This window comes from Gambusia affinis, linkage group LG11 (genome assembly GCF_019740435.1).
Source record: "Gambusia affinis linkage group LG11, SWU_Gaff_1.0, whole genome shotgun sequence".
NCBI classification, from domain to species: Eukaryota; Metazoa; Chordata; class Actinopteri; order Cyprinodontiformes; family Poeciliidae; genus Gambusia; species Gambusia affinis.
The window spans coordinates 13,005,515-13,018,914 of record NC_057878.1 but is presented as its reverse complement, the minus strand read 5'-3'; the positions used below and the strand labels follow the sequence as shown (position 1 = coordinate 13,018,914).

At 37.4% G+C, this 13,400-nt stretch overlaps 1 protein-coding gene across 3 annotated transcripts; it reads right to left on the bottom strand.

Annotated features, from left to right (window-relative positions):
* Positions 1 to 1,153: 1,153 nt before the first annotated feature.
* On the bottom strand, positions 1,154 to 7,120 carry LOC122839436 (myelin protein zero-like protein 2). 3 transcript variants are annotated; one of them, XM_044130992.1, is made up of 6 exons: positions 6,451 to 7,120; positions 5,760 to 5,871; positions 5,354 to 5,674; positions 5,165 to 5,255; positions 1,701 to 1,779; positions 1,154 to 1,575 (listed from the first exon to the last, which is right to left on the bottom strand). In XM_044130992.1, exons 2-6 carry the CDS (start codon positions 5,833 to 5,835, stop codon positions 1,456 to 1,458), a joined length of 687 nt encoding a protein of 228 aa, XP_043986927.1. In that variant the 5' UTR covers positions 5,836 to 5,871; positions 6,451 to 7,120; the 3' UTR covers positions 1,154 to 1,455. The 3 variants fall into 3 exon arrangements, with proteins under 3 accessions (XP_043986927.1, XP_043986924.1, XP_043986925.1); XM_044130989.1 differs by having other exon boundaries at positions 1,701 to 1,782; positions 6,451 to 7,119; XM_044130990.1 differs by having other exon boundaries at positions 1,701 to 1,782; positions 5,760 to 5,868; positions 6,451 to 7,119.
* Positions 7,121 to 13,400: the final 6,280 nt, after the last annotated feature.

The following is a 13,400-nucleotide window of genomic DNA, read 5'->3' as shown; positions in this document are numbered from 1 at the left end:
ACAAGCATTGAGGGCCACGACAGTACATGTATACAATCCTGCATTATCATGTGGATCTATAAAGATCCTGAGATTGGAAGGTATGTTTGAGTCTATTTTGTCTCCTTTAGAGGATAAATTTTAGAATGTCTGCTGTAAATATGCATAGTGCCAAGGAAGTGAAGTGGTTGACTGTGTCTTTAAGATAATCTCACCTTTAGTCTAATAAATAATCAAGGTCAATAACCTGTTGTTCTTAAACAAAATGTTTGCTTCTGGATGCTGACAGCTCTTCCACTGAATCTTTTTTAAGAACTAAAAATCCCAAAGTTTTTTTTTATCCCAATATCTTTTGCAAACCAGGACAAGAAAAACCTCCTTGTCTATGTGACAGTGACTCTAATCTGTTTGTTTATCCTCCTGATGGACATTCAGCTGGAGGACAGTGGAGAGTTGCATAAACTTCTCATGTTACAGTTTGTGAAAATGAGGTTTCATCATTTCATGCCGTCTCAGATCACATTTTGTAGCTCAAGTGGAAAATTCTGATAACAAACCACAGAAACTGTAAACATCTGCATAGGTTTATGTTATGTTCTGCTACATTAAATGCATCGACAGAGTATGAAATAATTTACTCTACAAATGATCCATTCTAATTAATCCATGCCTTTCATGCATATTGTCCTCAGTTTTGAGCAATTTTAACCTTTTATTTAATAGTGATAGATCAAGTGTTGAATGTTATATTTATGTTTTTAGATCTCACTGCCATGGCGACATTTTCTTCCAGGTTAGAAGAAAGATATTGATATTGAATGTATCAAAATTCATTAGTGAAAAAGGATTAAAGTTGTGAGAAAAGGTAAGATTGCTTTTACCATGAGATCTGCTGTATCTCATTGACAAATATTTTACAATAATAACTAACTGGAGCTGATGAATTTGTGTTGGGACCAAATCTATAATTAGAACAAAAACTAAATAAACTTGTGTTTGGATATTTTTTGTTGTGAAAGTGTGAAATATGTGCTATAAGATATTTACTACTTCTATATTCTCCACAAATTCATTTTCAAAAGAACTGAACCACCTTTGAGTGGTTCTGTGTCCCCTGCTGGAAAGAAATAAGATAAAATTCCGCTTGACAGATTTGAAACTAAAATGAAATGTGTCAGTTTGAGCTGAATTTATTGATATTAAAATAAGCATTTTATGAAGGAGCATTGAAAGCTATTTCACGACATAAAGGTACATGAACCGTCCCATTATTGAATGCATGACATATTATAACATAAAAATACTTTTAGAGGAAACATCATAAATCATTTCACTCACAAACAAAGGTTTTATGTTACAGTTACATCAGATTGCATGTGTGAACTTCCAGTTTCAAGAATAAAAAATGTTGCATCTTTTACACTGGATCTTCTTCTTGATGAATTCTTCAAACCAAGCAGTCAGCATATATTTAGGTCAGTCATTTCCTGAGTGGTGTGATGTGCTCATTGTTCCTCTGCTCATCAGTAATGCCTCCAGGTCCTGCTTGTCAGTTCTCCTCCATATTGCTGTATTGTGGAATGGTGAAGGAACTGCCTGCAAGAATTGAAGGCAGGAAAAGAGCCAAGATTGGGAAAGAAAACAAAAAATGTTAGTGTTGCAGAAAGTAAAGAACTTTGCTTGAATAAAAAGCAAACTGCATGATAACAAATTTCTCTAACCTTCACCCCATTCAGGATGTTGTATTGAACCGAAGTAAATGTTCTTCTGTCCTGGGTTTGGTTTCTGGACGTGTTCCTCCTGCTAACATTAAATAATAACCAAAGACTCGCACCATAAAATAATAACCCGCTGCGTCAGTAAAACAAATTGATTTTCTGACATTCCTAGACCTGCTGAATTGGCAGGCATAGGTCAAAGGTTGAATACCAATTCAAGTCTGGAGAAGCTGAGTCACCCAAAGACATTCAGAGTTGTCCTGTGTACCTTGAATATCTTGGCTGGATATCGAAGGCCCTTGTCTTAAAGATGAACTATTGCCTTTGCCTACTGAAAGTCCCTCGGACTCGACTCAAGAGAAAAGGAGATCAGGCTTTCTCTGTTGTTGCTCCTGTTCTCTGGAATAATCTACCTTTCCAGATTAGATCTGCCCACAGCCTAGATCATTTTAAATTGCTTCTTAAAACTAATTTTTATTATTTGGCATTCAACTGAGGCCTGATACTGTAGCTCTTCTTTTATTTTAACAATAAATATATATATTTTTTTGTTTTATTTCTCTTTGTCTTTTCATCAACTTAATTTATTATCGTTTTCATACATCATTTTGTAATACTGCACTTTGGTCCAGTTTTACACCTATTTTTAAAGTGCTATATAAACACATTTAACATTTGACAATTACATTGACTTACATATTTGTGCTCAAGACACGCAAGCATGAGTAAAGTCTTCGTAATCAGTACACCTTCAGCAACAGCTAAATGTGTGCAATTAAACCTGAAAGTTATCTGATCAAGATAAGCAGCACTGAAATTTAGAGTAATGCATTCTGAAACAACTTTTTCTGTTTTCACACCTCTCAGAGATAAAAGGGCATGACTCAACTGTGAAAACATATTCTGATGTTTTGTAGGAAGCCACTGCAAGCCTCGGTTTCCATAACAAGTTCACACTGGTCTAGGTTTGTATGAAAAAGTGCAGCCCTCTCTTTTATTTTCAGAAACAGCACCATTCTGAGTTATGTTCTTTAGAACTCTAGCCACGACTGAACGTGAGAAGCAAGAGTACGGAATTAGCCCTTCAAAACAAAAATTAAGAGAAAAATATTCCCTAAAAAGAAATAAAGTGACTACACGAACACTGGGCAAGAAAAGCATTAGCCCGGCTTTTATCAACAAAGCAAGTTTGCCCAAGAAGAGAAATGCACCCTCCACATTTGTGGCAAAGAAACTAACTGGGCATCCCAGCAGTTCACTTTTTGCAGCATGGATAGAAATAACACTTGGATTTTTAACATGCTCAACATGTTTTGATTTGATTTAATCTAATCTTTATATTGTTGAGAGGTAATCGTTGTGTCAAGACAGAGTTCTGAGTACCAAAAACGGTTTGTGACAGAAGTCACAACAATAAACATTACTTTTGCATGATTCAGAACTAGATTCCAAGGAGAATCTAGTTCCAGTCTTTCAAACATCCACATTTTTTCTGTACCACATTTTGTCAAGACTCCTGGTTTTGGGTTGGGATTTTGTTTTTTAAAATGGTAAAATGGACTGAACTTATATAGTGCTTTTCCAGTCATTTTGATCACTCAAAGCGCTTTACACTAGAATCACATTCAGCCATTCGCACTCACAAACACACACACATTTATACACCGATACGTAGATTGGTAGGGAAGTTGGGGTTAAGTGCCTTGCCTAGAGGCACATTGACATGTGGCAGCCACAGTCGCCCAGCTTTCGTGTTTCTGCCTTATCAGATATTTCCTTGTTCACTTTAGTTTTTCCTTTCAGGGTCATTTTAGTTTCATTATTTGATGTAACATTTTGGTTAGATTTGTCTTGTTTTCCTTATTTCAGTCCCTCATAGTGTGTCTAGTTATGTTTATTTCTTAGTTATTTTGTTACCCCAGGTTCAGTTGTTCTTATATGTCTTAGGTTATTTCTTTGCGTAGTCCTTCTAGTTACTCTAGCTCTGTATTTCTTAGTCTTTATTAATTTTAGATCAGCCTTGTTTCTGTTCTTTCATAGTTTTCCCCTCATGTCTTTGTCTCTTTCAAGTTTATCATGTTGTCTTTAGTTTTAGTGTCTCTTTAGTGTTAGCATTATTTCCAGCTCCCTTGTGTTTCCTCCCTCACTCTTTTGTGTTCCCTTGTATATCTTCACTGTGCCACCTTATCCCCTGGACTTTTTACAATTTGTAAGTTTGTTTCCTTGGTTTTGTCATTAAACATCCACACCCTACTATGTCTCCTGCCTGCTGCATTTGAGTCCACAGTGCAACACATGACACATTTGTTAAAATACCAACGAATACAGAGCACATGACCAAAGAAGCAACCTATTCTATTTACAAAATCTACCATTTAAGAAAGACCACCAAACAGCTTTTGTCTCTATACAAGCATGAGAGTAAACCAGGAACACGGAGATCTTGAGGTCTGTCATCACCATGTGGGCAGTCTGAACCGTAACAAGACGGCTTCTCTGGCTACAATAAAACAATGAGTCACATCACGGTAGGTATTCTGAGTGCAAATGTGTGAATGTCACTTTAAGTGACCACTTTGAGTGGTCACAAAAAACATTTACCAGATATTGCACAGAGGATAAAACTTTGCGAAGATCTGACGCAGAACCTTAGAGAAACCAACTATTCAACATTTAGCGCTTTGGGAATCCTCTTGTTGGTGGTATTATACTATATGACATCTATGATTCATGGTTTTTCATTTAGAGTTAAGAGGTAAGCTTAAAAATAGAAATATTGCACTGGAATTTATACGCTGCTGTACTGAATCCAAAAATATTTAAAATGAACGAGAGAAGAATTATTGATCATAACTATTTTTAATTGGCTTCAAACTCTGCATAGAAGCAAAGCTTAAAGAAATGAGGGACGAAGCAAAACCTCTGCACAGTACTGTGGATAAAGAAAATGGAAAAATAATACAAATATTTCTAGGTTTTCTATATTGGCAGCTTTTATCTGGGGTTATTTTTTTCCCCTTCCTACCAAGGTGTTTAACTTTTACTGTGGGTAAAATGTATTTGTTTATATGTATATGGGCTCTTTTTATCTGGCATCCTGTTCAGCCCAACATGCCTCACATCACATTACTCCCTACTAATCTTTCACACAACCAAACTATGAGATGGGGTGAAAACGCAGTTGCACATCTAATGTATTTAAAGATCGTTTTTAGGAAAAAAGAAACAAAAACTGCTGACACTCATGTCATCTAGCGCAAACTTCAGAAAAGTCACACTTACTCGATAGATCAGGGACCAAGCAAAAAAAAAAAAAAAAAAGACAATTCTTTTTTTAAACACATTTCAAGCAAGTTGATGTTTTTAGTGTTACACACAATTTTAAGATGAACATGAGCAGTCACATTAATATTACAACAGCAAAATAAATCATAATTGTAACTTTAAAATTAAAATGTATTACTCACTTGCAGAGGCAGACGACTAACATGATGCAACATATAAACAATCCAGTGCCAAATGATAGAATGAAAAATGTGTACCTTGAGAAATAAACACCTGAAACAAAGAAGAGGATTTGTGGAGAGTAGGGTCATTTCGAACTGTACAAGAAATGCTGCAGAATTAATCAATCTTTTAGTTTCATCTCTACACACCTTGTTTGTTAGATACAACTAAATTCCATGCCATGTTTCGAAAGCCTCCTCCATCAGTTACAGAGCATGTATACAGTCCAGAATCATCATGTTGCGCTTTAAAGATGCTGAGCTTGGAAGGTATATTTGAGTCTATTTTGACTCTTTCAGAGGAAAAATTTGAGAACGTCCGATTCAATGCGGTGGAATATGCAAAATAAGATCTACCATAGTTCCACTTGACTAGAGTTGTGGCATTCTCTGATATGTTGCAAATAAACATGACCGGGTCGCCGCTGGACACCGACATGTACTTATGTACTTCCATCTGAGTCGCTGATACTGAAATATACAGACCAGTGTTACAGTAAAACTCAGTTCAAATCTGGATGAAAATATGCAAAACAAGAAGAAATCTGCACAATACCTTCAAAGACGTTCTGCATTTTTAACAGCTGAATGAAGAGTAGAGATGCTTGCCTCAGACTGAACATGGTGACCATTTGACAGGAAGAACCAGACTGTCACTTTATCATCTGCTACAAACGTAGACGGAGAGGAAGCGATAAGAAAGGGAAGTGGTTGAATATGTCTTTAAAAAGAATTGAGAAAGAGTGTCAAAAAGTTCATGGAAGCAACCATCAAACACAAGGTATTGAAATGTTAAATAATCTCAGTCAATAAGCCAGTGTTTGAAAATTAAAAAAGTGCTTGCTTCTAAATGCCGACTGAGCTCATGCATGTAATCTTTGTGCTGTAAGAACCCAGAAAGTTTCTTTATCTCTCCATCTTATGCAAACTGGACTTGTTGGTCCATTCAGTTTCTCTTTTCCTTCTACCTCACAGTCTCCTTGTTGTGTTTGTTTATTCCTATTAAAAGACACTTAGGTAGAGAACGCAGTAATGTGTCAGCCTCTCGTGATCCAGAGACACGATACAGAAATTGAGGTCATATCGCCTCAGCATCTCATGCTACATCGCAGATACACACTCAGATTGCTCTTTTTGCAAAATCAGCAAACTGTAATCTAGTTGCAGATACTGTAAACGTCAACAGTGTTTCGAGAAGATTAGTAAACCTCATGACATACATACAAGGATACATTAGAGTTTCTCACCTTCTTGTAAACCTAACAAGCCATCTTTCTGGTTGGTTCGCTCCTCTTCAGGATGAAATGCAGAGCTCTTGCGTACGGGACTGACCCAGTTCGCTGTGGTAACTGTTCGGCTAACACTGCAATTTAATTTTCAGCTCCCTGAGCAGACAGCGAAAAATGATTGTAACTCTTACAGTGACTGTAATGGCAGATGAACGTAGCATGAACCTTCATGTTTTCTTCATATGGATAAAAGGAAGCACAGAACAACCAAAACCACAAAGTCAGATGATCATTTCACTAATATTCCTGATGCTGATGTTCGTTTTCTGAGACGTACTTGTAAACAATTTGTCACACTGTGAAAGAAGAAGTGACAGCAGATGCAAGAAAAGCTGTAAACAAGTGTTTGCTCAGTTCAGACATTTGTGATTTGTCGTGCTCAACCACGTGTCTCCATGTTTATGTAATGCAATCGGGCCAGGACTCATCGCAGAAATGCTGCATTATAATTATCCAAGACCCTACCATGACAATTGGAACTAGAACAAGCTGCTGTATGACAAACAACAAAACTTAACAGCTACTAAAAATGACTTCAACCAGCCAGTGTTACAAGTTAACAAAATCAAATCAACTTATGCAACTTATGTGAAAATGGATTTTTGACCTGACCTCAGATTTTAAAAAAATCTTCTCAGCAGAATAGGTAGTTTATCAGTAAGAGTAATACTTCTTAGAATGATAAACCATAAAAATATGCATGTTGACGAAGGTTTCTTTGGAAAAAGAACTATTGTTAAATGCAATCAGCGGCCCTGCAAATATATATATATATATATATATATATATATATATATATATATATATATATATATATAGTTCTTGTTCATGTTCTTCTTAGTTCATGTTGTTAAAGCCTCTTTTCTCACTTATATGACAATAATAAAGTCCTGCATCATCATGCTGAGCATTATCAATACTGAGTGTAGAAGGTATGTTTGTGTCTATTCTCAGTCTGTGAGAGGAGAAATTTGAAAAAGTTTGATTACTGGAGGAGGAGTATACAAACAAACATCTGTCTTTGGCCCATTTGATCATTGTTGTATTGTCATTAGATATCTTGCAAGTGAGCAGCACTGAGTCTCCTCTGGACACCAACACGTCATAGTGGTCTTCTATAGCAGTGGCTGACATTGAAGGAAAAAATATATTAACAGGACATCCTAATTTAAGAATCTTGCATAAGAAATATAAATTGTCTCTATACCTGCAAATACATAGGTTGTCTGTAACAGCTGAATGAAGAGCAGAGCAGCTTGCTTCACGCTGAAAATGATGACATGTGGGGAGCAGGCGAACATACTGTTATCTTATAATGTTGCAATATAGGAACTCAGTAAAGGATGTGTCTGTTTGCGGTTCTTTGAAAAAAAAAAAAAAAAACCTCCATAGGAAGGTGCAATGTTTGTTGGAACTGTCTTCAGTTTCATTTGAACAATTTTAACCCTTTATGAAATACTGACAGATCAGTTATTGAATGTTGTTGAATTTATCTTTTTAGATCTCACTGCTATCGAGGCATTTTCTTTGAGGTCAGAAGAGAAATGTTGATATTGAATGCATCAAAATTCATCACTGAAAAAATACTGAAATTGTGATAAGAGGTAAGATTGCTTTTACCATGAGATCTGCTGTATCTCATTGACAAATCTCTGATAATAATAACTAACTGGTGCTGAGGAATTTTCTGTGGAACTAAATCATTAGATCAATCATAGTTGTTTTATTAATGAATTATATATTTTTTTAAATCATCACAAGTAAAAAAAACTTTTCACATTGGATATTTGGATGCAGTGGATCCTGTTTGAACAGTGACCAGGTCACTTCCTCACATCACAGTAACTGGTGCATGCAAGACCAACGAGAATGCAAATGTAGGCCAATACTTTTCCAAATAACTTACTCAGTCATATATATATAGTGGGCTGCACAGTGGCGCAGTTGGTAGAGCTGTTGCTTTGCAGCAAGAAGGTCCTGGGTTCGATTCCCGGCCCGGGGTCTTTCTGCATGGAGTTTGCATGTTCTCCCTGTGCATGGTGGGTTCTCTCCGGGTTCTCCAGCTTCCTCCCACAGTCCAAAAACATGACTGTCAGGTTAATTGGTCTCTCTAAATTCTCCCTAGGTGTGAGTGTGTGTGTGCATGGTTGTGTGTCCTGTATGTCTCTGTGTTGCCCTGCGACAGACTGGCGACCTGTCCAGGGTGAACCCCGCCTCTCGCCCAGAACGTAGCTGGAGATAGACATCAGCAACCCTCCTGACCCCAGTAGGGACAAGGGTGAACAGAAAATGGATGGATGGATGGATATATATTTATATATAAGCAGCCAGAATAACCACATTGAAGCCATGTGGAAAACACGTGAGCTCCACATAAAAAAACATGAAACTGAAACGTGTGACTTTCTTCCTGTGAGGGAACTGTACCACCATGCAGCGGTTGTCTGACATTAAATAACTACCAACATAATATCACATACTTTGTGATAATTAAATGTTAGAATATTTACTACTTCTACATTCTCCGCAAATTCCATCTCAAAATAAGTGAACCTACTGCAATAAAATAAGATAACATTCCACTTGATAAATTTGATTCTAAAATGAAACGAGTCAGTTTGAGCTTAATGTATTGCCATTAATAGAAGCATTTGGCATTGAAAGCTGTTTTAGAATATGTGAGAATATCTCCCATAAAGTATTATTTAGATTATCACAAAAAGATCATTAGAATTATTATTTTTACACAAGTCAATAAAAGTCCACAAGTAGAAATCCACTTCACTAAATCTAAACAAACTTTTTACTGCAGTTTGACATCAGGTGAAGTTACATAAATAAGGATATTTTATTTCAGTTAAAAGACCCATTTTAAGTAACCACAGACAGTTTTTCAGAGAAAAATGTCCCATTGATTACGGTAGACATGTAATGCACATGTGTAGTAGTCAGGGCCGGATTTAGGAGGATGGGGGCCCCTGGGCTGGAGTCAGGATGGGGGCCCCTGGGCTAGAGTAAAAAAAAAAAAAAAAAAATATATATATATATATATATATATATATATATATATTTGTTTTGTTTTAGAGGATGAACAGAAAATGACCGAACAGTAAGTTTTAACAACTTACAACTTTAATAAGCCAGTTGTCACAAACTACAAACAACTCTGAACTCTTTTCTAGAAAGACTAAACCACATGTTGGGGTTGAAACTAGAATATGATGCTTGCATCACAAAATAAAATCACTGAATAGTTATTGTTGCCTGGACTTCAACACAAACTATAAAACAGATTGAGTGCAAGAAATGCAATGCTCAAATATACTTTTACAAAGCAAAGCGAGTAAAACAATATTTATACAAATATCCCCAGCATTTACAAGTTCATATAAGTACAAGTGGAATATATCAAAACTCAAACTTTTTCTTTGGTTTTAAAGTTCTTGGTAAATAGTGGAGGAAATAAATGTCAAAAAAGTGCTTCTCTGCCAGTCAGACAGAACATGGATATAAACAATATCTTCTGGAAAAAAGAGATCAGGCATACTGTAGTTTTCAGAAAATATCCTGACCCAGGTAAGTCCAAAGTGCTGCCCTCTGAAGGATTTTTTAAAGTTTAGGCATTTGCGTTCAGTTGCGTGCTTCCAGTCACTGAAACCAGTTTCAAAGTTTGACTGAGTATTAGCATTGCTGAAAATGCGGCATGCAAAACAAAATGCAGCTCCGGTGGATGGAAAGTAGAGCAGCCACGGTCTTTCGACGTACTCACCATTTAACATCTTGCGTTTAAAGTGAGATTTGGAGAAGTGACGCTTTTGATGCTTGTACACCCGTTCTGATGCTTGAAAGCCAACATTCATATTTTGACAGCTCTCCGGTCCTCGCTCAGCCCAGTAAGCTCGCACGGACTCGTCAATTTCCCCCCAATGCGCTGGATCGGTACTGCGGATCCACAGTCGTCTTTCCATCTGCGGAAGAAGATCCGCTTCCACCAACTCTGACTCCACGCCAGTCCAGCCACCGACTCAGTCACGGTTAAAGGTTCTGGCGGGATCTTAGTGCCGGTGTTAGCATAGCTAAGGGTTTGAGGAGCGGGGATAATAATGTTTCTGCTCCATCTCCGCTAACAGGTTTTAAAAAGCCTGTCAGTTTAGGCATTTTGTTTGTCGCCTCTTTGGCGCGATGCTCTTTTTCTTTTCTCTTCCTTCTTTTCTGCGCTCCGCTGTCATATTTTCTGTTGTCCGCCATTGTAAAATAATATTCCCTTGACGCTCCTCCCCCCCAATGCGTAAGATGCGTCAAAAGTGGACCAATAACAAGCAAGCATTCAAGATGGACGTTTGCCAGAACAAATTGGAACATTTTTCATCGGTGCTGTCAAAATCATGGTAGTCATTGATTAAATTCTGACACTATCCATTCACAAAAATATAAAACATCCTTCGGGGCCCCCGAAATGCCGGGGCCCCGGGCTGCAGCCCCGGTAAGCCCCTGCTAAAATCCGGCCCAGGTAGTAGTATAGGTTTAGACTGGAATAACATTAAAGGAGTAAACCACACACACATATCTAGTTTAATCAACTTAAAATTAGTCTCTGACATCGGGTCAGAATTGGAAAGTGTAACATTTGTAGCAGTATAAATGGTACGCTGCCACTTTAAGACCAATTTCGGCTGCTGCAGGTCTCCACCTGCCACGAATCTGCTTACATCATGACGTCGTATCATTCTGCTTCCTTTGTTTGCTGAACTGTGCTGGGTAAGCGTAGCTGTTTCTTTTTTTGTCAGCTTTAATCGTAGCCATTAATGCAAACTGGTCTGATCTGTTTAGCCTCCTTTGTTGCTCCTCCAACATCTGGACCGATCAGTTCGTTTGTTTGTTTGTTTGCTGCCGGGAAGGTAAGGGCTAGTGTTGCTAGGTAACATCCACCCCATGTAAACAAAGCCTTTACGTAGCATTTTGTTACAGCTGCGCTGCACAGGTGGAATTGTGGCTCCGTTTATCTAGCAGCCTGGTAATTTACCAAATCACAGGTAAGCGGCTACCGTAAGTTATATTTTTCTTCAACAGTTGTATTAATAATCTGCTCTATGTTTTAATTTTTTTTGTATTTTTTAGCCTTCTGATGAGTCTCTGACCACCATTATACTTGGATTGACACTCGCTGCTGTTTTTCCTATCTAGAAATGTTTTAAAAGATCGACGTGAACTTTCCCCTGCTGCCGGGAGCACTGATGGCACTAACTGGATAAAGTGCAGTTAATAGTGCTATTATATCACTGTTTTACTCGTATTGTTTCATTTTTGTCTTTCTTTTAGGGACTAAGGCTTCTGTGGTGGCGGTGATGACCCCTGGTGGCGGTGTCTTGTCTTGTGTGTTTTGTTGGAGCACCTTTTTTTGTTTGCTGTGTTTTTGTAGTGTCCAGCGTGATCCATTTTCTTCACTGGATGTTGCCCCTTTCCTCATTACTTCCCCCCCCCATTGGTAAGCCTCAGTTTCCTTTGAAATGTAAACATTTTATTATAATCAATTTCCTTAAAAACGTATTCACTGTTTTAACCATTCAATTTCAGGTTATTGCTAATATTTTTAAACAAAAGAAGCATATTGAAGTTCAATAAATTTTTGTAGAACTTTCTGAATCTTGTCTCATTTCCAGTAGAATTTACCTGTGTCCTTACCATTATATTTTCCTGGAGTTATTCTAGGTGGCGTTGTTGGTTTCCCATATTAACTTTAACATCTTGCATTTGGGTTTCATAATAAAGAAAATCCACCCCAGATTGTCACAAATGTATGTTTGTTCTCAGCTAAAAGACATTTCTAGCAGACACCTGTTGTTGGGCCACATAAAAGTAGTTGAAGGATAAAAAAAAATCTAAATAAATGTCATCTTTACAAACTGATTGCTAGGGTTTATTTTGGTTTATTTTTTACCCATATGCAGAGAAAACTGGAATAAAGCAAGGGAGGTTCAAAATAGATATATTTCCAGAATTAACAGTGAATGTGCAGCAGCTTGGTGGTTCTTATTCCACATGGGTCTTTATGGGGAGGATAAACTGGATAGGAATCCTGTTATTGCAATGAGGAAACATCACAGGTCCATGTGGTGCAGTAGATACCACTGGAGCAAGTTATGGGCCTAGATTACGCACCGCAGGGTGCTGGAGAGCAGAAAGGTGGCTGTGATAAATGTGACCTGAGTAATGGAGATATGTAGCAAGAGAGTCATTCTCTTGCTACATACTTACTTTGGCAGAGTACAGAAATTACCAATCTAATCAGAGATATAGAAATGCATTCTGTCTCCTTTTTGTAGAAATGGGATTTCTCATGATCAAGTACCTGGTTTTCCATCATTACATTTTCTCTTCTCGGTCAGATTTGGGGCGATTGGTGAACCCTTCATGATGGAATCAGTTTCAGAACATGAGATAAACTGGAGGCCCAGCGTTTAGTTTTAATGCTATGTAAACAGAATAACAAGACACATTTTCCAAACTTCCAAATGAAACTTTAGTTGCCCAAGAAGCTTATCAAGTTTAATTTTATGGGGTGTTTTGATTGAATGGCAACAACCAGAGATGTCTCTTCAGTTGTACTTAACTGTGAAGTCCTGAAGAAGGAACTAGATGCATCTTTTAACAAAGACCACTAAAACCTGTTTTACATGACCTCAGTACCTCTGCATCTGACTATTCACTTTGTCACTATTGTCAATGGAAGATATTCATGTTTCAGTTTTTCCCACACTGACAGATTTTTCTCACTTTACATCTGCCTCCCACACATATTTTGTTACATTAAAATCATAAATGTTAAATAACGCAGCAGTGTCTTCATAATTACGTATTGATAATAAAACTGATCAGTTTACTGTCTGTCACTACTTTTATCAGAGGAC

Coding starts and splice junctions, on each gene's coding strand:
- LOC122839436 (XM_044130989.1), bottom strand. CDS start 5,835: ATGGTCACCATGTTCAGTCTGAGGCAAGCATCTCTACTCTTCATTCAG. Junction 1,783..5,164: donor TTAGTCGTCTGCCTCTGCAA/GTGAGTAATACA, acceptor ATTTAATGTTAG/CAGGAGGAACACGTCCAGAA. Junction 1,576..1,700: donor ACATCCTGAATGGGGTGAAG/GTTAGAGAAATT, acceptor CAATTCTTGCAG/GCAGTTCCTTCACCATTCCA.